Here is a 22,114-nt window from a genome sequence, read left to right as displayed (position 1 = left end):
CTCTGTCTCTCCCACTCTCTCACTACGCCAGTCTCTCTCCATCTCCCTCTTGGTCTTTTGTCAGAGGGATGGGAGGTACACATGGGGTCCAAGATCACTGATGTTGAACAGAGCATGAAGCGGCTCCCTCCCCAACACCGGCCAGCTTTTTTGCCTTCAGAGTTAAAGCCGAGGTGGAGCTCAGTCCCTGAGGGGTGAGGAGCTGGCCTCCGAGGGGAAGGAGGGGGAAGCTTCAGGCGTACAAACTCTCCCCCTGCTCCTCCCCCTCCCTGGGAGCAGGAACCAGCCTGACCAGCACCTTCCCAGGGGAGCCTCAGGGGCCTGGAAAAAGGCAGATGCACCATTTCCTTTCAAATTTCACAGCCCTTTGTGTGGCCCAGACACTGTTCTCCCCAAAGCCAGCTCTGCTAGGTCGGGAACTCCACAGGCTGGACACTAGGCTCTAGGCTCTGGAGTACATAACAAGCCTGGGTAATAGGCCATGGACTCCCTCAAGGTCATGTGTAGGAAGAAGACAGGATGATTAAGATCCCCATCTTAAAGCAGCAAAATGGCACAACCGATAAGGTACTACCACTACTTCTAGCGGAGAAGCTGAGTTCAAATCTGGCCTCAGACACTTATTAGCTGTGTGACCCTGGGCAAGTCACTTAAAAAAAAAGACCCATCTTTCCTGTTTTTGTTCCTTCTGGAAGAAGACTTCACAAGGGAGATGACTTGTGTATAAATTGGATTTAAGCCTTCTAGAAAATGCTATCAGGGCAGGAGGATGCTGGGAGACCTTCCTGAGCTATAACTCCTGGTTGGCTCAGAGGGCTGGCTGTGCTCAGGACACAGATGGAGGCACCATTTGGATGCCACAGGGAGACCGAGTCAGGAGGAATCCCCTTCTTCTGGGATTGGGGACAGGAAAGAGAAAGCTGGTAGCCCTCTGAGATGGCTGCTTTGGCCTCGGACCACCATGACCTCCCCACAAGGATGGCAAAGTACTTGACCCAGACCCCATGTATTATGATAACTTTATAGGAACGTAGAGACTGAGACTGTGAGAAACCAGAGGCACTTGGGTCAGAGTTCCCCAGTCAGTAAGTGACCTGGCATGGGACTGTAAGGTCTTCATGCTCAAGCTGGAAGAGATCTTAGCCACCATCTTGTCCAATTCCTTCATTTTACAGAGAAGGAAACTGATGCTCAGAACGGGGATGGGACTGGCCAGGTTGACCTACTGCTGAGTGACAGTGTCTAAGACAGGCTTCGAAACCAAGTCCAGCCTTTGGGGGCCTGAGAATGAAGAGAAGCAGGTAAATGAAGGCAGCCTTTGGTGCTGAGTGAGAAAAGCAGCCTGGCCTCCAATCTGGGGGGGGAGGGGGGGAGAGGGGAGAGACTCCACCAGTGTCCTGTTTGCAGTCAGATGAGGAATGACTTCATCTGACAGGGAGTCAGGAGATAGGACCTGAGTTCAAGTTCAGGTTCTCACAATTTGCTTGTGACACATTTAAGAAATGAACAGTCCTTTAATGACCTCTTTCTAGACTGTATTCCAGTCACTGTGCTAAGTACTGACCATTCAGAGACAAAAAGGAACCATCTCCTTCCCTTCAGAAGTTTCCACTGGAGCTGGGGATAAAACCAGAAACAATTACAAGTACCTATGAATAGATTTCTAAAATTTAGCAGAGTGTCTGACACATAGTAGGTGCTTAATAAATGCTTACTGATTGACTAGATGTCTGATGATTTTGGTGGGGAAAGCACTGGGGTAGCCAAGACCTGAAGGGTAGAGAGGGAAGGAACTCTTGGCATAGGGAACAGCCACTGCAAAGGCTGGGAGGTGGGATAGTAGGGCCATGTATGAAAAACAGTAAGAAGGCCAGTTTAGTTGAACTCCAGTGTAGGGAAAGGGGAGTACTAGGCCATAAAGTTACAAAGGCCTTTGAGCCACCTTTGAGAGGTGGGCTGATGAGGAAGGACTGGAGTTTCTATGGATCCTTGAGGTGAAAAGGTAACCAGAGTGTTAGCCTTAATTAACTCCGAGGTCCTGAAGAATCTAGGCCCCTCCCCCTTCTTCCTGGGCTGAATTCTAGCCCAACAGGTAAAGTCCAACTCCATCCCCTTCCCTCTTGCGGAAACCCCACACTGGATCTGAGACCTCTTTTCCTTACTCAGACCTCAGTCAGCCAACAATGTTAACTTGACCTACCTATGTGACTAGGGCTGAGGGTACAGAGATAATAAAGCAGCCCTCCTGCTGTCCTTAAAGTACTCTATATTCCCTGAAAGGGAGAGAGCACCAGTACTCAAAAACTGAGAGTCACTGGCCCTGTGGAGAGAGCAGACCAAGAGCTCTAGGACTTGGGGGAGAGATTGTTTTCTTCCGAGGGGCCCGAGAAAGCCTCGGGTGGTGGAAGTCTGAAAAGTTAAGCTCCGTGAGGGCAGGGGCCAATTTATCTAAAGTCGGCATCTCCCAGCCTGGAGCTCTGAATACAATGGATAACTGGTCTGAGCTCAACCCCGCCTTCCCCGTGGGGACTGGTTGGGGAAAAGAAAGACAAAAATATTTGTTAAGCGCTTAGTCTGTGCCAGGCTTTGTGCTAAATCCGAGCTCCTAGGAGGCTCCGACTAAATGCGGGAGCCGCAGCTTATTTGATTGGACAGACTTCTAAGACCCCTCCAGCTTGGCCTGGGGTTCTCACCTCTGAACTTTCGAGAATCTCAGAATCTCTCCTTGGCGCTAGAAGGAACCCAGAGGTATCGGGTCCAACTGACAGTCCGAGCCAGAAGGCCCACCCCTCTATCTTATCCCTGACTAATAATGGGGAACTCACTACCTCCCTGGCCCCCCTTGCATTTGTAAAGTGTTCTAAGGTTTGCAAAGCTCTTTTCTCCTGCCAGCTCATTGGATCCTCACAACAATTCTGATCCCTGTTTTTCAGATGAGGAAACTGAGGCACATAGCAGTCAAGTGACTTGTCCACGGTCATGCAGCAGGTATGCGTGTAAGGCAGGACTTGAACTCAAGTCTTCCTGATTTCCAGCCCTCTCTCCCTTGGGCCCCCTAGATGCCCCATCTGGCTTTCTGAGGCCCTAGAGAATCCTAGAATCATGGATTTAAAACTGGAAGGAGCCGCAGAGGTCATCCATTTTACAAATGAGGAAACTGAGGTACAGAGATATTTAAGTAGCTTGCCTGTGATGGCAAGTGCCTGAGGTGGGATTTCAATGCCAGGGTCCTGGCCACTGTGCCAGGTTGTGCCAGCTCTCAACCCTAGCCCCTCTCTCTGACCTTATTGGCATAGGACCTGGTCTCTCTCGACCTCTTGGTCACTCCTCTGGACACTCAGCTCTGGACACAGTCACCAGATGGAGCCTGACCAGGCCTGCAGACAGCCCTGCAGCACTACCCTCCCAGGGCACCTAGGTACTGGCTTCTTTGTATCAGGTGCCATTTTCCTGGGGGCCAAGTGATGCCGAGAGCTCAGAACAGCTTTATCAGGTTAGAGCCAGAAGGAACCGGCCGGAACATCTTGTCCAATTCTTGTTTTACAGATGGAGAAACTGAGGCCCAGAGAGGGGAAAAGCCAGAATTCAAACCTGGGAGCCTAAGTCTTCTGTCCACCAAGCATTCTGACTCTTAAGCCTCCCAGGTCTGGACCCCAAACTTGCAGGCCAGGCCTACCCTGGGGGGGCCACGGATGGGGGCCCAACAGGCCTGACTGAATGGGCTACATTGGGGTGACCTCGCCAGTCACACAGCTCTGCAGGGTTAGACTCTAAATGGCCCCAGGGGCCCTAGTCTTAGGACAGGTAATAGCCTCTGTCCATTTGCAAAGGAAATACTCATGAATCAGTGAAATGGGAAATCCAATGGCACATCTGTGTCTCTCTGCTTGCCCTAGCCATTAGCTTTGTTTCTTCCCTCCCCTGGCCCCCACTAATGGATTTGGATCTAGAAGGAGGGAGGTGGCAGGCTGATAGATGGGGCCTTCGAAATGGGTGGCTGTGGAGTTTAAAGAAAACCTTCTTCCCCTGCTGAAGATGGGAGGTCTTAGGACATCTCCCATCTGGCAAACCAAGGATCACCTCTGCCACAGCCTGTGTGGCAAATCACTTCCCTCTGGGCCTCAGTTTCCTCATCTGTAAAATGAGAGGCTTAGACTGATGACCTCTGAAGCTCCTAGAGCCAGGAGGGTGAAATCCTATGAGATGGGAGAGCATGCTCATGACTGGTGAAGTCTGAGAAAGCATGCTGGAGGCATGTCCAGACTGCTAAAGGTAATGCAGTGTGTGAGGGACCTGGTATGAGCTGGCATGGGATTCCACCTCCCCTAGAGGGCCATGGACTGGTGGAAGATGGGGAGAGAAGGCCCTCCGAGGGGCTTGGAGTCCCTCATTTTTCAGAGAAGAAAACTGAGGCCAGTGGCCTGTCCAAACTCATGGAAGTCAGCAGTGGAGACTGGACAAGAAGCCAGGTCTCCTGACCCCAGACCCTCCTATCAAGCTGCTGCTGGGTCAGCATCCACAGCTGGTGGTTGGGGAGCTCTTCCCATTCTCCTGTTCCCAGAACCAAGAAAGGGAGAGGCCAAGGGAAGGCAGTTCTGGAGATCCCCAAAGAAATGATTGCATTGAGTAAGGGGTCCTCCGGGGCCAGACTCCAGCTGGGCTTCTTACAGCCCCTGGCCTGCAGGGGCTCGCTCCAGGCTGTTCTGGGGCTCCAGCCCACAACAGAGAAGCCAGAGCCTCCAGAGAGCAACAGGTAGAAGGAGGGGGGGCCTGGACTCTTTCGGGGCTCCTGCTAGCTGCTCCCATGGGCATCAGCCGTGGCATCACCAGAAAGGAGGTGACTCCTGCTGCCCTGTGGAATTCTGCCTCCATCTCCCTCCCACCCAGGTGGGCAAGTCAGTTAAGGTTGGGGCCTGTTTACTGCAGAAAATGGGGGGTCAGACTAAGGACAAATCCTTAGGTGATCTCTCTGTATTTTCCCACCTGTTCCAAGGTCCCTCCTCACTCTGACATCCCCTTTTCGAGGGTCCCTCCCAGCCCTGACATCCCCTGTTCTAGGGCCTCTCCCAGCTGTGGAGGTTCAGCAGGAGTGGGGAGGGGGATCTCTTCCCTTTCCCCCCTCCTCAGTCCTCTACACCTCTGGGATTCTTCCTCAGAGATGCCTGAATGGGAGGGTCCAGAAGACTCAGGTCTAGGCCTGGCTCTGCAGTTGCCTGGGATCTGGGGTTCCTAACTCTAATTCTATTCTATTTCCCAAAGGAGGAAACTGAGCCTCCAAGATGGGCAGGACTGGACCAAAGTCACCAGGCCAGAGGTGGCAGAGCCAGGATTCAGCCCATTTTCCACAGAGGCCACACTGGGCTGTATGACCTTAGACAAGTCCTTCCCCTTCTCTCTGCCTCAGTTTGTCCAATGAGGGCATTGGAGCCCAGGCTCTCACAGGTGTGGTCCTGGGCTGGGCCATCTTCCCCAGGGCTGGAGTACTTCCCAGGACCATTAGCAGCCCAGTGAGTGGCCTCAGAACCTCCGAGCTTCCGGCCCCTCCAAGCTTTTGCTAATGTCTTGGATGGGCTTCCCCGGCAGCCTTTGTCCCCAGGGACTTCAAAGCCTTTGGGGCGGACCCCAAGACCCCAGGCTCCTCCTCTCTCATTAGCCTCCTTAAAGTTCACCTGGGCTGCCGCCTCCCATCTACCTCCCTGGCTCCCCTCTGGTCGGGGCTGGGGCTGCAGAAGCTCTTCCTTCCTTCCTTCTTTCCATCCTGTCTGTCTGTCTGACAAGAAGGCTCTTATCGCCGGGCCCAGGTGCCGCCCCCAGAAGCCCATGGAAGATGCAAGCTCTGCCTGGTAGGGCCCCCCGGTGGGGATGGGGTACTCTACAGGGGGAGCGCTTCCTGGGAAGGGGCCAGTAGCCAGAGGGGGGGACCTAGGTATTAGGAGAAGATCAGAGAGGGGGCTCCCAAAGATGGGGCCACAAGATCCTGGGAAGTATAGGGAGGGAAGGGGGGAGGATCCCGGGCAAAATCAGCGCAGAGGGCTGGTGGGCTGCAGACAGAACTCGGAGGGAAACAAGGGGGGATGGATGCCCAGAGTACTGAGAGAATTGGGGAAAGGCTCTGGACAGGGAGGTCTCTGGAGCAGGGGTTTGGGTACGAGTAAGAGTGTGGGGGTTGGGGGAGGGAGGGAGATGCATAAAGTTTCTGTGAAAGGTCAGATGGAATGGGGTATAAGGAGTTCCAAGAATGTGGGGGTGGTCCGGAGCCAGGGGTACTTGGGCGGGACATGAGAGGGGAAGGAAAGATGGAAAGGGGTGGGGAGTTGTTATGGATTTGGGGGCTAGGTGAGGGGGTAAAGGAAGACTGGATATCACAGAGTCCTGGGAGAATTAGAAGGGGTGAAAGGGGCTCGGAGGGGATGGAAATCTGAGAGTTCTGGACATTTGCAGGGAGCAGGGGAAGACTCCAGGATCTTGGGGAGAGGCTAGGATGCACAAGGAGAGAATGGACATTTGGGGGGCACTCCAGGATGTTGGGGAGAAATTAGGGCAGGCTAGGAGGGGTCATAAGAAATGAGGGACTCTTTGGGGGATCCCAGGGAGCTCCCGGAAGGCTGGGGAGGTCCTGAAGGAGAGGGGGGAGTTAATACCACTTTGGAAGCATGGAGGAAGACCACCCTGGAAAGGAGTTGGAGGGGAAGATATCTTATGGTTGGTCCAAGGGCATAGAAGGCGAACGGAGCTGCAGTGGTTCTGAGAGATGATTAGAAGGGCCAGGGAGTCCTTGACTGAGGTTCATGGGGTGTCTGGGAGATGGTCGGAAGATGGGTATGGGTGGGGAACTGAGAAGATTGGTGGAGATCTCAAAGATCCTAGGGAGGGCCCGGGGTCCCTGGGAGAGATTTTAAGAGGGGGTTTCTGAGGCTATTAAGAATCTCCTACTTGGAGAGAGATGCTAACAAAGGTCAGCCGGACACTCCTGAAGCCCTCCAAGTGGGAGACCATCCCCCCCACCCCCAGCAGTCCATCCCATCTCTGGGGACAGCTCTTCTTCCCTGGGAAGCCCTTCCTGACAGCCAGCTTCAGTTTGCCTCTTTACAGCTCCCCACCCCCACCCCATGCCCCGCAGTCTCTTCCTCCGAATCCAAACACAACATTGAAACCAGGGGTCACTGGGAGCTAGAGAGGTTCCTGCATGGAGGGCAAGGTCAGAATGGTGAGGGAGACCCTTGACTGGGGATTCCAGGTGCTCTCTAGGAGAGGGGTCTTGTGGCTGATCAGAATAAATGGGTATCTTGAGAGGAGACATCACAGAAGAACTAGGGAGTCATGGCCAGGGAAATCCCAAGGAAGATCAGGGGTCTGAGTATGGGGAGGGAGCTGGTGGCTGACAGAGAGGGGGAATCCAAGGAACATCAGAAGGGCTGGGTTGGGGGGAGCCAGGGTAGGTGGGTAGAGTCTCTGGGAGACCCAGAATGAAGAATGACCTCAAAGGAGGGAAAGCCAGGGTTGAATTTGGGGGTAAGGAAAGAGCCCCATTTGGCAGAACTTTAAATGTCCTTTTCCTGTATTAGACAGGCCTTCCTGAACCACTTCTACGAGAGGGCTTCAGATTCTGTGTTTAGAAAGGTCATAGAAGTTGAGGCAGAGCAGGGAGAGGTGGGCTAGAGGCCATAGCCAGGCCCTCCCCAGGATCAGCTACTGTGAGTCTGAACCAGAAGGACCTTAGAGTATGATTGAGGCACAGTGCAGAATGGGAAAAACAGAAGCAGCCCTGCCCACACTGGCTGTGTGACCTTGGGTCCTTACCAAGGCTACGGGCTGCTGGACCTGCCTCCCAGGGGTACACATGTCCCCCTCCAATCCAGACTGATAGGCACTGATTAATGTGCCTACTCTGCATCGTCCACTCCTGCCCCTCCACCCCAGGAGCTGACCTTTGACTGGGGAGATGCAGCCTGAGAATGAATGGGTGAAGGAATGAATGTATCACATAAGTAGACATATGAGAAGAAGCACCATGGCATTGTGGGTCAGTGTACAAAGAGCACTGGGCCTGGTTTTAGGAAGACCTGAGTTCAAATTTGATGTTAGATACTTATTAGCTATATAACCCTTCACCTCTCTTTGCCTCAGTTTCCTTATCTGTAAAATGAAGATAATAAGAGGACCTCCCAAAGAGGTTGTGAGGATCAGGCTAGATGTTATTTGTAAAGCGCTTAGCTGGGTACCTGCCACAGTGTAAAGGTTAGCTGTTATTAGCTATTATTAATAGAGAGCTGGCCTTAAAGTCAGAAACACACATATTCAATCAGGATCCCAGCCAGTAGCTGGCAGGGCCCTCCAAGTGCAGCCTCTGAACACTCTGGACTGTGTGACTCTGGGTAAGTCACTTAGCATCTCACTGCTGTCAATCTGACATTGTTTTTTCTGCTCTTTCTCTATTTTATTGATGTGTTTTTATTTTTTAAATTAATTTATTTATTTTGAATTTTCAACACTCACTTCCACAAGATTTTGAATTCCAAATTTTCTCCCCATCTCTCCCCTCCACCCATTCCAAGACACTGTGCATTCTGATTACCCCTTCCCCCAGTCTTCCCTCCCTTCTATCACACCCCTCCCTTCCCTTATCCCCATCCCCTTTATTTTATTGTAGGGCAAGAGAGAGATTTCTTATGCCCCATTACTTGAATTTCATACTTTCCACTTGCATGCAAAAACAATTCTCAACATTCGTTTCTAAAACTTTGAGTTCCAACTTCTCTCCCTTCCTCCCTATCCACCCATCTCCACTGAGAAGGCAAGAAATTCAATATAGGTTATACATGTGTAGTTATGCAAAAGGTTTCCATAACAGTCATGTTGTGAAAGACTAACTATATTTTCCTCCATCCTATCCTGCCCCCCATTTATTCTGTTCTCTCTTTTGACCTTGTCCCCCCCAAAAGTGTTTACTTCTAATTGCTCCCTCCTCCAATTTGCCCTCCCTTCTATCATTCCCTCCATAACCCACTTATCCCCTTCTCCCCTACTTTCCTGTAGTGTAAAATAGATTTTCATTCCAAATTGAGTGTGCATATTATTCCCTCCTTAAGCCAAATGTGATGAGCAAGCTTTACTTTTTCCCTCTCACCTCCCCCCTTTTCCCCTCCATTTAAAAAGCTTTTTCTTGCCTCTTTTATGAGAGATAATTTGCCCCATTCCATTTCTCCCTTTTTCCTCCCAGTATATTCCTCTCTCATCTCTTAATTTTATTTTTTAGATATCATCCCTTCCTATTTAACTTACCCTGTGCCCTCTGTCTATATGTATATAATCCCTCCAATTACCCAAATACTGAGAAAAGTCTCAAGAATTACAAATATGATCTTTCCATGTAGGAATGTAAATAGTACAACTTTGGTAAGTCCCTTATGATTTCTCTTTTCTGTTTACCTTTTCATGCTTCTCTTGATTCTTGTGTTTGAAAGTTAAATTTTCTATTCAGCTCTGCTCTTTTAATCAAGAGCGCTTGAACGTCATCGATTTCATTGAATGACCATTTTTTCCCCTGAAGTATTATTATATTCAGTTTTGCTGGGTAGGTGACTCTTGTTTTAATCCTAGCTCCTTTGACTTCTGGAATATCATATTCCAAGCCTTTTGATCTCTTAATGTAGAAGTTGCTAGATCTTGTGTTATTCTGATTATATTTACACAAAACTTGAATTGTTTCTTTCTGGCTGCTTGCAATATTTTCTCCTTGACCTGGGAATTCTGGAATTTAGCTACAATATTCCTAGGAGTTTCTCTTTTTGGATCTCTTTCAGGAGGTGATCAGTGGATTCTTTCAATATTTATTTTACTCTCTGGCTCTAGATTATCAGGGTAGTTTTCCTTGATAATTTCAGGAAAGATGATGTCTAGGCTCTTTTTTTTTTGGTCATGGCTTTCAGGTAGTCCCATAATTTTTAAATTGTCTCCCTTGGATCTATTTTCCAGTTCAGTTTTTTTCCAGTGAAATATTTCACATTGTCTCCTATTTTTTCATTCCTTTGGCTTTGTTTTATAGTTTCTTGATTTTTTCACAAAGTCATTAGTTTCCATCTGCTCCATTCCAATCTTTAAGGAATTATTTTCTTCAGTGAATTTTGGACCTCCTTTTCCATCTGGCCAGTTCTGCTCTTTAGGCCATTCTTCTCCTCATTGGCTTTATGGATCTCCTTTGCCATTTGGTTTAGTCAACTTTTTACAGTGTTATTTTCTTCATCATTTTTTGGGGTCTCCTTTTGCAAGCAGTTGACTCATTTTTCATAATTTTCTCACATCACTCTCATTTCTCTTCCCAATTTTTGCTCTACTTCTCTTACTTGATTTTCAAAATCCTTTTTGAGCTCTTCCATAATCTGAGTTCAATTAACATTTTTTCTTAGAGACTTTGGATGGAGGAGCTTTGACTTTGTTTTCGTCTGTTTGCATGCTTTGGTCTATGTTGTCACCAAAGTAAGATTCTATAGTCTGATTCTTTTTCCTGTTTTTGCTCATTTCCCCAGACATTTACTTGACTTTTGAGCTCTTTGTCAAGGTAGTTCTCTGCTTCCAGTGGGGTTGGGGGGTTGTACTGTAAGCCCCTCTATTCTCTCACAATCTGTGAACCTTGAGCTCCAGAAATAGTAGCTGCAGCTGCCCCTGCTGCTGCTGTGGCTGTCACAGGTTCCTCCACCCCTTGCCCCTCTGCTACCCTGGGGTTGGGGTCAGACCACTCCATTCTCCTGCACTGGTCCCACAGGCTTTTTCCATTGATCTTCCAATTTGTCCTCGGTGTTTTGGGGTCCTGAAGTCTGGAAACTGCCACAGGTGTGAGAGATTCAGTCTCCCCAACGCCTGCTCAGGTCCTGTCTGTGCTGGCACAGTCTACACTGGACTCTGCTCTGCTTCTAGTGTGTCATGATAGACACTTCCTGGTGACCTTCCAGGCTGTCTTAGGCTGAAGATTTGCTTCACTCTGTCATTCTGTGAGTTCTGCAGCTCCAGAATTTGCTTAGAGTCATTTTTTACAGATATCTGGCTAGGCTTGGCAGGAGTGCTCTAAAAAATCAGTGCTGTCACTCCAATGTAAGTTTTTAAAATTAATTTTATTTTGTATTTTATTTTTCCCCAGTTACATGTAAAAATAATGTTTTACATTTGTTTTTAAAACTTAGAGTTCCAAATTCCCTCCCTCCCCCTACACCCCCCTCCCATTGAGAATGCAAGCAATTCCATATAAATTATACATATGTAGTCATGCAAAACCTATCCATAATATTCATGTTTTGAAAGAAAACATAGACAAAAAAACTCACGAAAAATACAGTTTAAAAAAGTATGCTTCAATCTGTATTCAGACACCCCATTTCTTTTTTCTGGGGATGGATAGCATTTTTCATTCTAAGTCCTTCAGAGTTGTCTTGGATGGTTGTATTTCTAAGAATAGCTAAGTCATTCACAGTTGATCATCTTACAACATTGATATTATTTTGTACACAGTACATTTAACTTTGCTTCAGCCCATGCAAGTCCTTCCCAGTTTTTCTTAGAGCATCCTGCTTATCATTTCTTATAGCACAAATAGTATTCCATCACAGTCATACATCACAACTTGTCCAGCCATTCCTTGGTTGATGAGCATCCCCTCATCTTCTAATTCTTTACCCCCACAAAAGAGCTGCTGTAAATATTTTTTGTAGGTATAGGTCCTTTTCCTTTTTGGTTTTTATCTCTTTCTGAATACAGACCTAGTAGTGGTATTGCTGGGCCAAAAGGTATGCACAGTTTTATAGCCCTTTGGGCATAGTTCCAAATTGCTCTACAGAATGGTGGAATCATTTCATAACTCCACCAACATTGCATTAATGTCTCATTTTCCTACATCTCCTCTAACATCTGTCATTTACCTTTTCTGTCCTATTAGACAATCTAATAGTTATGAGGTAGTGCCTCAGAATTTGCCAAGCCTAGAGGCCTGTATTGGGCTACCCGAGTCGTTCTTACCTCACCTCCCAAGGTCTTCTGCTGGCCACGCCGGATGCACGTATGAGAGAAAGGACGTTCCAGAGTCAAACAGGGGTTGAGCTTTATTACAGGGTTTCGGTTACAAGTGCAGGGGGATCTTCTTTCTTAGGAGGAAGGGGGGGAGATTTCCTAAGGAGGCTAAGCTTAAGGGATTGGAAGTAGAAGTACAAGCGGGGAGAGAGGGGGAGGGGAGAGAGAAAAGAAAAGAAGCGGAGCCCTACTTTTCTCTTTGGCTCCACACGTGCTAAGAGAGCTTTTAGGCTTCCTCAATCCTACTTAATCTTCAGCCACACAGTTTGCATCTCAATACCATGCTGTTAGGTAACTAGGTGTGCTCCAATCCGGGACGACCTCGAGGGCAGGGAGACTCCACCCATCAGGTATCTCCGGGGGAGAGGCGGAAATACCCGAGCTAGCCGAGCTAGCTCGGTCTGACCTTCTCGAACCCCCGCTGTTCATGGAGGGCCTCGTAAGACTCTAAGATTTAGAAGTCCCACTTTTACCTGCCCGAGACTGTCCACACGGAATTGAGCTTCCAGTCCCAACAAGAATTTTTTAAATTTGCATTTCTCCAATCAATAGAGAATTAAAATATTTTTCATATGGCTATTGATAGCTTTGATTATTTCATCTGAAAGTTGATTGTGTCTTTGGATTATTTAGCAATTGAGGAATAGCTCTTATTTTTCTAAAGTTGATTCTTTCCATGTTTGAGAAATAAGGCCTTTATCAGAAAAACTTGCTTCAAAATTGTTTTTCACAGTTACTATTACTGTTTTTCCCTCCATCCTATTCCCTCCACCCTTGTTTTTTCTATTCTCTCTTTTTTTCACCCTGTCCCTCCTCAAAAGTGTTTTGTTTCTAACTCCCCCAATATTCCCTTCCTTCTATCACACCTACTTCCTTATCCCCTTCCTCTCCTACTGTCTTGTAGAATTACCTGTAGGGTAATACAGATTTCTATACCCTCTTTGAGCCAATTCTGACGAGAATAAGGTTCACTCACTCTCCCTCACCTGCCCTCTCTTCCCCTCCACTGTAAAAGCTTTTTCTTGCCTATTTTATGTGAGATAATTCACCTCATTTAACCTCCCCCTTTCCCTTTCTCCCAATATATTTCCTCACTCACCCTTTAATTTTATTTTTAGATATTATCCCTTCATATTCACCTGTGCCCTCTGTCTACATATACTCCTTCTAATTACCCTAATAACGAGAAATCTTATGAGTTACAAATATCATCTTCCATGCAGGAATATAAACAATTTAACCTTATTAAGTCCCTTATGATTTCCCTTTCCTGTTTACCTTTTTATGTTTATCTTGAGTCTTGTAGCAGAAAGTCCAATTTTCTAATCATCTCTTGTCTTTTCATCAAGAATGCTTGAAAGTCCTCTATCTCATTGAACTTCCATTTTTCCCCTTGAAGAATTATATTCCATTTTGCTGGATAGGTGATTCATGGTTGTAGTTCCAGCTCATTGGTCCTCTGGAATATCATAGTCCAAGCCCTCCGATCCTTTAAGGCAGAAGCTGCTACATCCTATGTTGTCCCGACCGTGACTCAATGACACTTGAATTGTTTCTTTCTGGCTGTTTACAACATTTAAACCTTGACTTGGGAACTCTTGAATTTGGCTATAATATTCCTGGTAGTTTTCATCAAAGGATCTCTTTCAGAAGGTGATCGGTAGATTCTTTCAATTTCTATTTTACCTTCTGGTTCTAGAATATCAGGGCAGTTTTCTTTGATAATTTCTTTTTTTTTAATTTTTATTTATTTGTTTTTAGTTTTCAGCATTCACTTCTATAAGATTTGGAGTTCTACATTTTCCCTCCCTCCTCCCCAAAATGGTGTAAAATCTGATATTGGCTATAGCTGTACAATCATATTAAACTGACTTCCACATTAGTCATGTTGTAAAGAAAAATTTAGAACCAAAAGGGAAAACCACGAGAAAGAAGAAACCAAAAGGGAGAGAAAATAATATGCTTCGATCTGTACTCAGACTCCATAGTTCTTTCTCAGGATATGGAGAGCATTTTCCAACATGAGTCTTTTTGGAATTGTCTTAGATCCTTATATTGCTGAGAAGAGCTAAGTCTATCAAAGTTGGTCATTGAACAATATTGCTGTTGCCAGGTACAATGTTCTAGTTCTGCTCACTTCATTCAGAATCAGTTCATGTAAGTCTTTCCAGGTTTTTCTGAAATCTGCCTGTTCATCAATTTTATGGAACAACAGTATTCCATACCACAATTTGATTCACCATTCCCCAATTGATGGACATCCACTCAATTTCCAATTCTTAGCCACCACAAAAATTGCTGTACATATGGATCTTCTTCCTATTTTTATGATCTCTTTGGGATATAGACTTAGATGTGGTATCGCTAGGTCAAGTGGTATGCACAGTTTTGCAGCCTTTTGGGCATAGTTACAAATTGTTCTCCAGAATGGTTGAAGCAGTTCACAACTCCACCAACAATGCATTAGTTTTCTGTCTTTCCCACATCCTCTCCAACAATTATCATTTTCCTATTTTTGTCACATTAGCCAATCTGATAGGTGTGATGTGGTACCTCAGAGTTGTTTTAATTCGCATTCCCCTAATCAACAGTGATTTAGAGCATTTTTTCATATGACTATAGATAGCTTTAATTTTTTCATCCAAAAACTGCCTATTCATCACCTTTGACCATTTATCCTTAATAATTTGGAAGATGATGTCTAGGCTCATCTTTTGATTATGGCCTCCAGGTAGTTCAATAATTTTTAAATTATCTCTCCTAGATCTATTTTCCAGGTCAATTGTTTTTTTCAATGAGTTATTTCACATTGTCTTCTATTTTTTTTTTTTACTCTTTTGGTTTTTGCTTTATTGTTTCTTGATTTCTTATAAAGTCATGAGCTTCCATTTGCTCCATGCTAATCTTTAAGGAATTATTTTCTTCAGTGAGCTTTTGGACCTCCTTTTCCATTTGGCCAATTCTGCTTTTTAAGGCATTCTTCTCATTGGCTTTTTGGACCTCTTTTGTCATTTGGCCTAGTCTGTTTATTAAGGTATTATTTTCTTTGGAATGTCTATGTGTCTTCTTCACCAAGCTGTTGGTTTTTCCTGATTTTCTTGCATCACTCTCATTTCTCTTCCCAGTTTTTCCTCTACCTCTTACCTGATTTTCAAAATTCTTTTTGAATTCCTTCATGGCCTGAGATTAATCAATATTTTTCTTGCAGGCTTTGGATGTAGGAGCTTTGACTTTGATGTCTTCTGAGTGTGGGTTTTGATCGCTAATTTCATCATAGTAACTTTCTATAGTCAGAGTATTTTCTGTTGTTTGTCCATTTTCCCAGTCTATTACTTGACTTTTAACTCTTTCTTAAAGTAGGACTCTGCTTCCAGGATGGAGGGTGCCCTGTTCCAAGCTTTAGGGGTTTTGTGCAGCTGTTTTCAGAACTGTTTGGAAAACTAAGTCCCTACTTGGTAGTGACCCCACCCCATGTCAGGCTCTAGGGTTACTGGAACAGAAGGGAATCAGCAGCCCCATGGAGCAGGCATGCTTCCATGTCAATGCCTGGCACTGTTAGGGAGAGAGTGCCTGCCACTTGGGAGGAGACATGGAGAAGGTGGTGCTTGGGCTGACTTGTGTAGAAATGGGTATTCCAAGAGGAAGTGATAAAGGAAGAGAGGAGTCCACATGTGGGAGCAGCTGATGCAAAAGCATGGAGAGGAGAGATGGAGTTTAATCCTGGGCATAATAGGAAGCCACTGAGATTACTGAGTGAGGGGAGTGGCCTGGTCAGACCTGAGCTTGAGGAAAATCCCTGACAACTGGATTGGAACAAGGAGAGATGATTAGAAGGCTCTGGCCCCCAGTGTCCAGGGGGTGTGGCAGTCTGATGGGGATATTGTGGCCCTCCCCCAAAAACCTAATGGCCAGAACTCTCCCAAAGGGGAATGAATGATCAGCTTTGTAAGATAGTGAGATGCCCCTCCATTGGTGTCTGCAAGCAGAGATCTGCAAGCAGATTCCCCTCCCCCCTAGCCAGGATATTGTGGTAAATGGTGATATTCAGGTGTGGCTTAGCCTCCAAGCCTGAACCTGAGCTCCTCTGTGACCCTGGGAACCTGAGTGTCCTCCAGTGGCTTGACCAGCTAAGTGTCCTGCTACTGTCTTCTCATCCCCACCAGAACCCACGGCCCCAAGGGGCACAGCAGCCTCCAGTGCCCATGGGCCCATCACTGCTTCCTTGGAGGACCTGGAGCTCTGGACCCAGTTCTACCAGGCAGGCACAGAGATGGTCATCACCAAATCTGGCAGGTGAAGCCCCTCATCTTGAACCCTAACCCTGTGGGTAGGCTAGAGTATGATGCCAGGATAAAGGCCCAAAAAAGCCCTGTAACCCAAGCTTTGGATGGCCTGGCATCTCAGCAGTGGGCAAGGGTCACATGGAGTCATCTCCATCCCTGTGCCCAATCTCTCCTCCCACTCCTCTGGGGATGAACTTATGAGCAGCATGGTCAGGATAGGGGGTTGGGGATCATTGCAGCCAGGCTCTGGACCCTGCCTGGGGCTGGAGTAAGACATCTGAAAGTTGGGAGGAAAGGGGGTGGGATATGGCCTTCCAGGAGTGGGTGACCCTAGAGAGGACTCAGAACTGAGCTTCATGAAGATGTAACCAGCTGTGGGGAGAGGAGGAGAAAAAACAGTCTGGGTTCATAAGTTGACTCTGCTGGTCACTAGCAAGTGTGACCTCAGAAGGTCATGCCTGCCCATGACTCAGTTTCCTCCTCTGTAAAATGAGGGTCCAAGGATGATGGCCGTCAAGGAAGGCATCAAATAAGTCTTGGTCTGTGTGATTGGGACACCTTTCCTCATCCCAGCAGCCCCAGTGAGCCACAGCCTTGTCTTCTTCCCATGATTCCCTTGCCCCTTGGCAAGAATACTCCATGCAGACCCTCAGCCACTGGTGACGCCCATCTCTGTCCTTCATAGGCGGATGTTCCCTCAGTGCAAAATCAGACTCTCGGGCTTGGTCCCCTACTTGAAGTATGTAGTGCTGGCAGACTTTGTGCCAATGGACAACTTCAGGTATAAGGTATCTGTTCTTGTCTGGGGCCCCTCAGCCCTGCAGGGTTCTGTGGGAGGGGCAAGGTAGAACCTAGCACATGAGAACTGGAAAGGGAAGAAGGAGTCAGGGCAAGGGACCCAGATCCATGTTCCCCCTGGGCTTGTTCCACTTGATCATCTGGGACATGGGGCAATGTTTTCTCTGCACTGGTCTCAATTTACTTTTCTGGGGAGGGGGTTTGACAACTCATTGAGATTTATTCTAGTCTTTGCCCCTCACATCCCATAAAGGGCAGTGACTTTTACTGCCTACTCTCAGTGGGGCCCTTCTATGCCCTGCAGTGGACCAAAGACCAGTGGGAGGTGGCAGGCAAGGCGGAACCACAGCTCCCTGGCCGCTCCTACATCCATCCAGACTCACCGGCCTATGGCAGCCACTGGATGAAGGAGCCTGTGTCCTTCCACAAAATGAAACTGACCAATAACACCTTGGACCAGCTCGGCCACGTAAGCAGATCCTCCCTCCTTATTGCCCCACCCTCCCCATACTTCTCTGCTCCCAGAATCCCCAGTATGGACAAACCAGAAGGAGGTCTGGTCACCATCTGGTCCCAACCTCTCTCTCTAAGTCCTCTCCAAAGCAATCCTCAAGTAGCAACCATGTTACCATATGCTCGAAGCCCTCCAAGGACAAGGAGCTCACTACCTGCTGAGGCATCCTAACTGTAGCTGGAGTTCCTTGTTCCCATAGAAGGGAGGGAATGAAGCATCCCCACCCAGAGGCTGTCCCAGCAGGGAAGGCTTATCCTGAGGCACAAACCAGCTTCTCAGTGGATCCTCGATCTCCCCAGATCATTCTCCATTCCATGCACCGCTACCAGCCCCGCTTCCTCGTGGTGCAAGCCGATGACCTCTTCAACATCTGCTGGAGGGGTTTCCAAGCCTTCAGCTTCCCCCAGACAGTCTTCATCTCTGTCACGGCCTACCAGAATGAGCAGGTAACTGGCCTTTCTCCCTGCCCTGTCCCTTGTGGGCTCCCCCTGCAACAAGACTCTGCCAACATAGGCCTCCCCTTCTGGGGTTCTAGAGACTGGGAGGGGGGGGAGCAGAGCTGAGGATGATGGCCCTGGTGTCTGGGGCCTGGAAGAGGCCCCTTCAGGGAAATCAAGGGACAAAAGGAGGAAGACAGGATATCCTCGCTGCTGGAAACCACCAGTCATTCCTATGGTTCTGCTTGCCACCCCTGGCCACCTCTGACTTCTGCACGGCTTCTCCTCCTGTTCAGTTATAAGCCCCTCGAGGGCAGGAGCTAGCTTGTGTTTGCCATGTGCTTGGCACAGTGTTTGGTGCCCAGTAAGTAAGCAAGGTTTTTCATTCATTCATTTCATTCATTTCCTTCTAACCCTAAAATTCTGAGATTTCCTGAAGACAAAGACCTGGTATGTTTGCGGGCCTGGGGAAGAGATGAGCCACGGATAGGGCAGACTAGACAGCACAAGCAGCTTCAGTAGGTCAAGCAATAAGAAACCTTTATTAAGGGTCTACAGTGAGCCAGGGGGCAGCAAGGGGGCACTGCAGTAGAGAGAGTGCTGGGCCTGAGTTAAAATCCAGCCTCAGACATTAACCAGCTGTGTGATCCTGGGTGAGTCACTTCGCCATGTTGGCCTCAGTTTCCCCATCTCTACAATAGGCTGGAGAAAGAAATGGCAAACCACTCCAGGATCTCTGCCAAGGAAAAACCCAAATGGAGTTACAGAAAGTCAGAAATGACTGAATATCTCATGCCTCATCTAGATCTGTCCAAGAATTCCCCTACTCCATACACCCCCCCAACAAGTACTGATTCTGCCCCTGCCTAGAGAGCTCCGGGAAGAGAGCTCCAGGCAGCTCCAGGCAGCCTGCTGGTTCTGGGGTCAAGCAGAATGAGGTGACCAGCCCTCCCAACCTGAGAAGGACACATCCTGCCCTGCTCCCTGGTTTCTCCAAGCTGGCAGCAGATCCTCCTGTCTTCCATGCCCAACTCTGGGAGCCCTCCAATGCCCAGTGACCCTGCTTCTGTCCTCTCTTTTATCCATACTTCCCTTGGCTGCTGGGGGATTGTCCTAAAGCACAGGGCTGACCGTGTCTGACACTCACCTCTGCCAGAAAACACACCCTGCTGGCATTTTAAGTCTCGCTCCCTTGTGTACTTCTACGGGCTGGTGCCATGTTTGTTGGCCACTGTGTACAGACGCCAGTCAAACTGGCTGGTTCACTGCCTTGTACAAATGACGCTCCAGTCTTGCGAACTTTGCATGGGCTGGTCCAGTAACTGCAGGGTCCTCGGCCCTTAGGGAGCTGGCTTCTCCTCTTGTTGGGTTCTAGACCTAGAACACTTCACAGCATCAGGGCTACTGAGAGGGCCCGACTAGGATGGTCATCATCAGTCAGGGACAGCTTATGGCCTTAAGCATCATGACAAAATTGACTTTATTCCTTTCTAAAGATCACCAAACTTAAAATCGACAACAACCCCTTTGCAAAAGGATTCCGGGAACAAGGGAAGCAGCAGAGAAGGTAACTGGGGGGGTCCTGGTGGGGAGGAGGGGCCTGCCCACCCTTTGGGAGAGCCCCCAATGCCAGCCCCTATCCCTGCCCACCCCCCACCCCCTCTGCTCCTGTTCCCTGCTTCCTATAAAGGAGAATGATTGAGGAGACCTCATCCCTTGTACAGGACCCACAGACTCAGCCCAAGCCAGGGACAGAAGAGGAAGAGACGGGAGGAGCTTGCTTCCAGCCCCAAGGCTGAGAAGTCTGGTAAGAGAAGGGAGAAGAGTAGGACCTGTCCCAGGAAAGGGGGGCTTCAGAAGACTCAGGATGGGTTTATTCAGCCGGGAAGAGGAGGGATGGAAGTGGGGAAACTGAGGCACCAAGGAACTTCACATGAGGGACCTGTCCTACAGGCTCTGGCCCAGCTGCTTGAGGGCAGTCCTGGGCCAATGGGCAGACCTGGGCCAGTGGGTACTGAGTTGGGCTCCCTCCCTCTTCCATGTTCCCTCTGGGTAGGTCTGACCAAGGATGAGACTGTGCAGGTCCAGGACAGTACCAGTCCTGGGCCAGTCAGGTATGCCCCCTTTTGGGGGCCCCTTGGGCTCTCCAGGGCCTCAGTGCCAGCTAACCAGAGAGAGGAGCCAACAAGAGAAACAGCAGCACCCACCCCTGGGTCTTACCCTGCGTACAGGTGAGCTTCCACTCTCAGAGAAAAGTACAATGCTCTCCTGGTCCCCTTCCTCAGGCACAAATAACAATCTGCAGAATTCCCAGGGAGGTGGGACAGTCTTGGGGGTGGGGCAGGGCTCTTCTCATTTTATGGTCAGAGAGAGTAGTATTAGCAAATATGATAGAATCCAAAGGACCTGGGTTTGAATCCTGCCTCAGATCCTCCTGGCTATGTGACCTTAGTCACTTAGCCCTCAGTTTCCTCATCTGTAAAATGAGGGAATTTGGCTCCATTTAACCAACCAGAGGGCCCTGGCCCCTGGGGTGGACCCTATAGCACAGTATGGGCTGAGGGTGGCCCCCAGTCTCCTCTCCAGAAAAGGTTTAGCAGCTAAGGGGAGGGGAGAATGGGTCTGCACTTGGACAGAAGGAACTTAGAAAAATAGATTCAATCCACCATACACTGAATGCTTGAGGCAGTGGGATGCAGTGGTCAGAGTACTAGGCTCCTATTCAGGAAGACCTGAATTCAAATCCTTAGACACTTAGCAGCTGTGTGATCCTGGGCCAGTTACATCATCTCTGTCTTGGTTTTCTCATCTGTAACACGGGGCTCCATTTATGGCTTTAAGTGTCATAACTGATAGCGGCTGGAGGATTCTGTGCACACATCTGGAGCTGGGTGGGAGATTTCGGGGGAACCTGGACCTTCAGGGCCATCTGATCCAACCCAGAGGGAACTGAGGCCCAAAGAAGGGACAGGACTTATCCAACGTCTTTCCTGCAAGTAGTCTGATACCACCACATTGGGCACTCCCTCCACCGTTCCAGTGTTTCATTCATGTTCTCATTTTAAAGAGGAGATTGAGGCCTGAAAGTGAAACAGCCAGTCAGGAATCCAGCTTCTATCTTGCTGCCTCCAGGTAGCCAGGGGTCCTCAGCTGAGGAGGCAAAGGAAGGGTCTTGCCCTTCAGACTTGGGATAAAAATACAAGCCCAGGGCTTTGGCATCCTCCTACTTCCCTTTGTCCTCCTCTAGGTTCCAGGACTATGGTCCCAGCATCTGGGAGGCTGCTCCTGGCAGTGATGGGCGGCCCAGGCCTGTGCTCCCTGGGGCCGAGCCAGAGGTCAGACAGTTGCCTGGGGACTGTGCCCCCCCAGACAAGGCTGGTCCCCATGGTCCCCTGTACCCTCCCTACAGCCCAGAGGCTGGCTCAGGCCAGTGGCTGGTCCCTGCCCCTGCTCATGGACAGCCCCGGCCCTTTCCTTCCCTGGATGGGGCTGCCCATGGAGGCACTCCAGACTGGGGCCAGTACCCCCTCTTTTCCTATGCTTGCTGGTGAGAGCCAAAGTGTCCTCCTCCCCCACCCTCCGCTCAGACCCAGAAAGAAAGGCTGCTTCCCTATATACTGGCAGCCTGGCCCCTCGAAAGAGAGGCTCAAGCAGAGCCTGCAGAGCGGGGAGAAGAGGCCAGCTCTGGTCTGAATGAGGCCTTGGCGGCTTTGAGCAGACAGGATCTCTTAGTCCATAGAAACTGGTGTTGGGAGAGGCTCCCACAAGCCACACCAGGTGTCCCAGCTATTCGGTGCCAGCCCCACACCTGTCTGTCTGTCTGTCTGTCCCTCTATCAAAGCTCCCTTTCCAGCCTCTGCCCTGTCTTCCTACCTCTCCTTCTCTGACTTCCTCCTCCCTCTTCTCTCCCTGTCTTTTTTCCTCTTCCTCCTTTCCTCCCTGGAGGAGATCCAGAGTTTGGGAAATCATTCAGGTCCCCCAGTGCCACTCTCTCTGGGTGGCAGGGTCTTCTGGATCCTCAAAGT

General features: G+C 48.7%; 1 protein-coding gene across 1 annotated transcript; it reads left to right on the top strand.

Moving 5' to 3' along the window:
* The first annotated feature begins 15,646 nt into the window (after window positions 1–15,646).
* LOC140502151 (T-box-containing protein TBX6L-like) lies at window positions 15,647–21,672 on the top strand. The gene is made up of 9 exons (XM_072606489.1): window positions 15,647–15,686; window positions 16,221–16,350; window positions 17,026–17,128; window positions 17,443–17,607; window positions 17,952–18,098; window positions 19,586–19,656; window positions 19,814–19,896; window positions 20,146–20,320; window positions 21,337–21,672. The coding sequence occupies exons 1-9, from the start codon at window positions 15,647–15,649 to the stop codon at window positions 21,638–21,640; spliced, it is 1,218 nt and encodes a 405-aa protein (XP_072462590.1). The 3' UTR covers window positions 21,641–21,672.
* Window positions 21,673–22,114: the final 442 nt, after the last annotated feature.

This window comes from Notamacropus eugenii, chromosome 4 (assembly GCF_028372415.1).
Source record: "Notamacropus eugenii isolate mMacEug1 chromosome 4, mMacEug1.pri_v2, whole genome shotgun sequence".
Classification (NCBI taxonomy): Eukaryota; Metazoa; Chordata; class Mammalia; order Diprotodontia; family Macropodidae; genus Notamacropus; species Notamacropus eugenii.
This window is presented reverse-complemented; position numbering and strand designations above follow the sequence as displayed.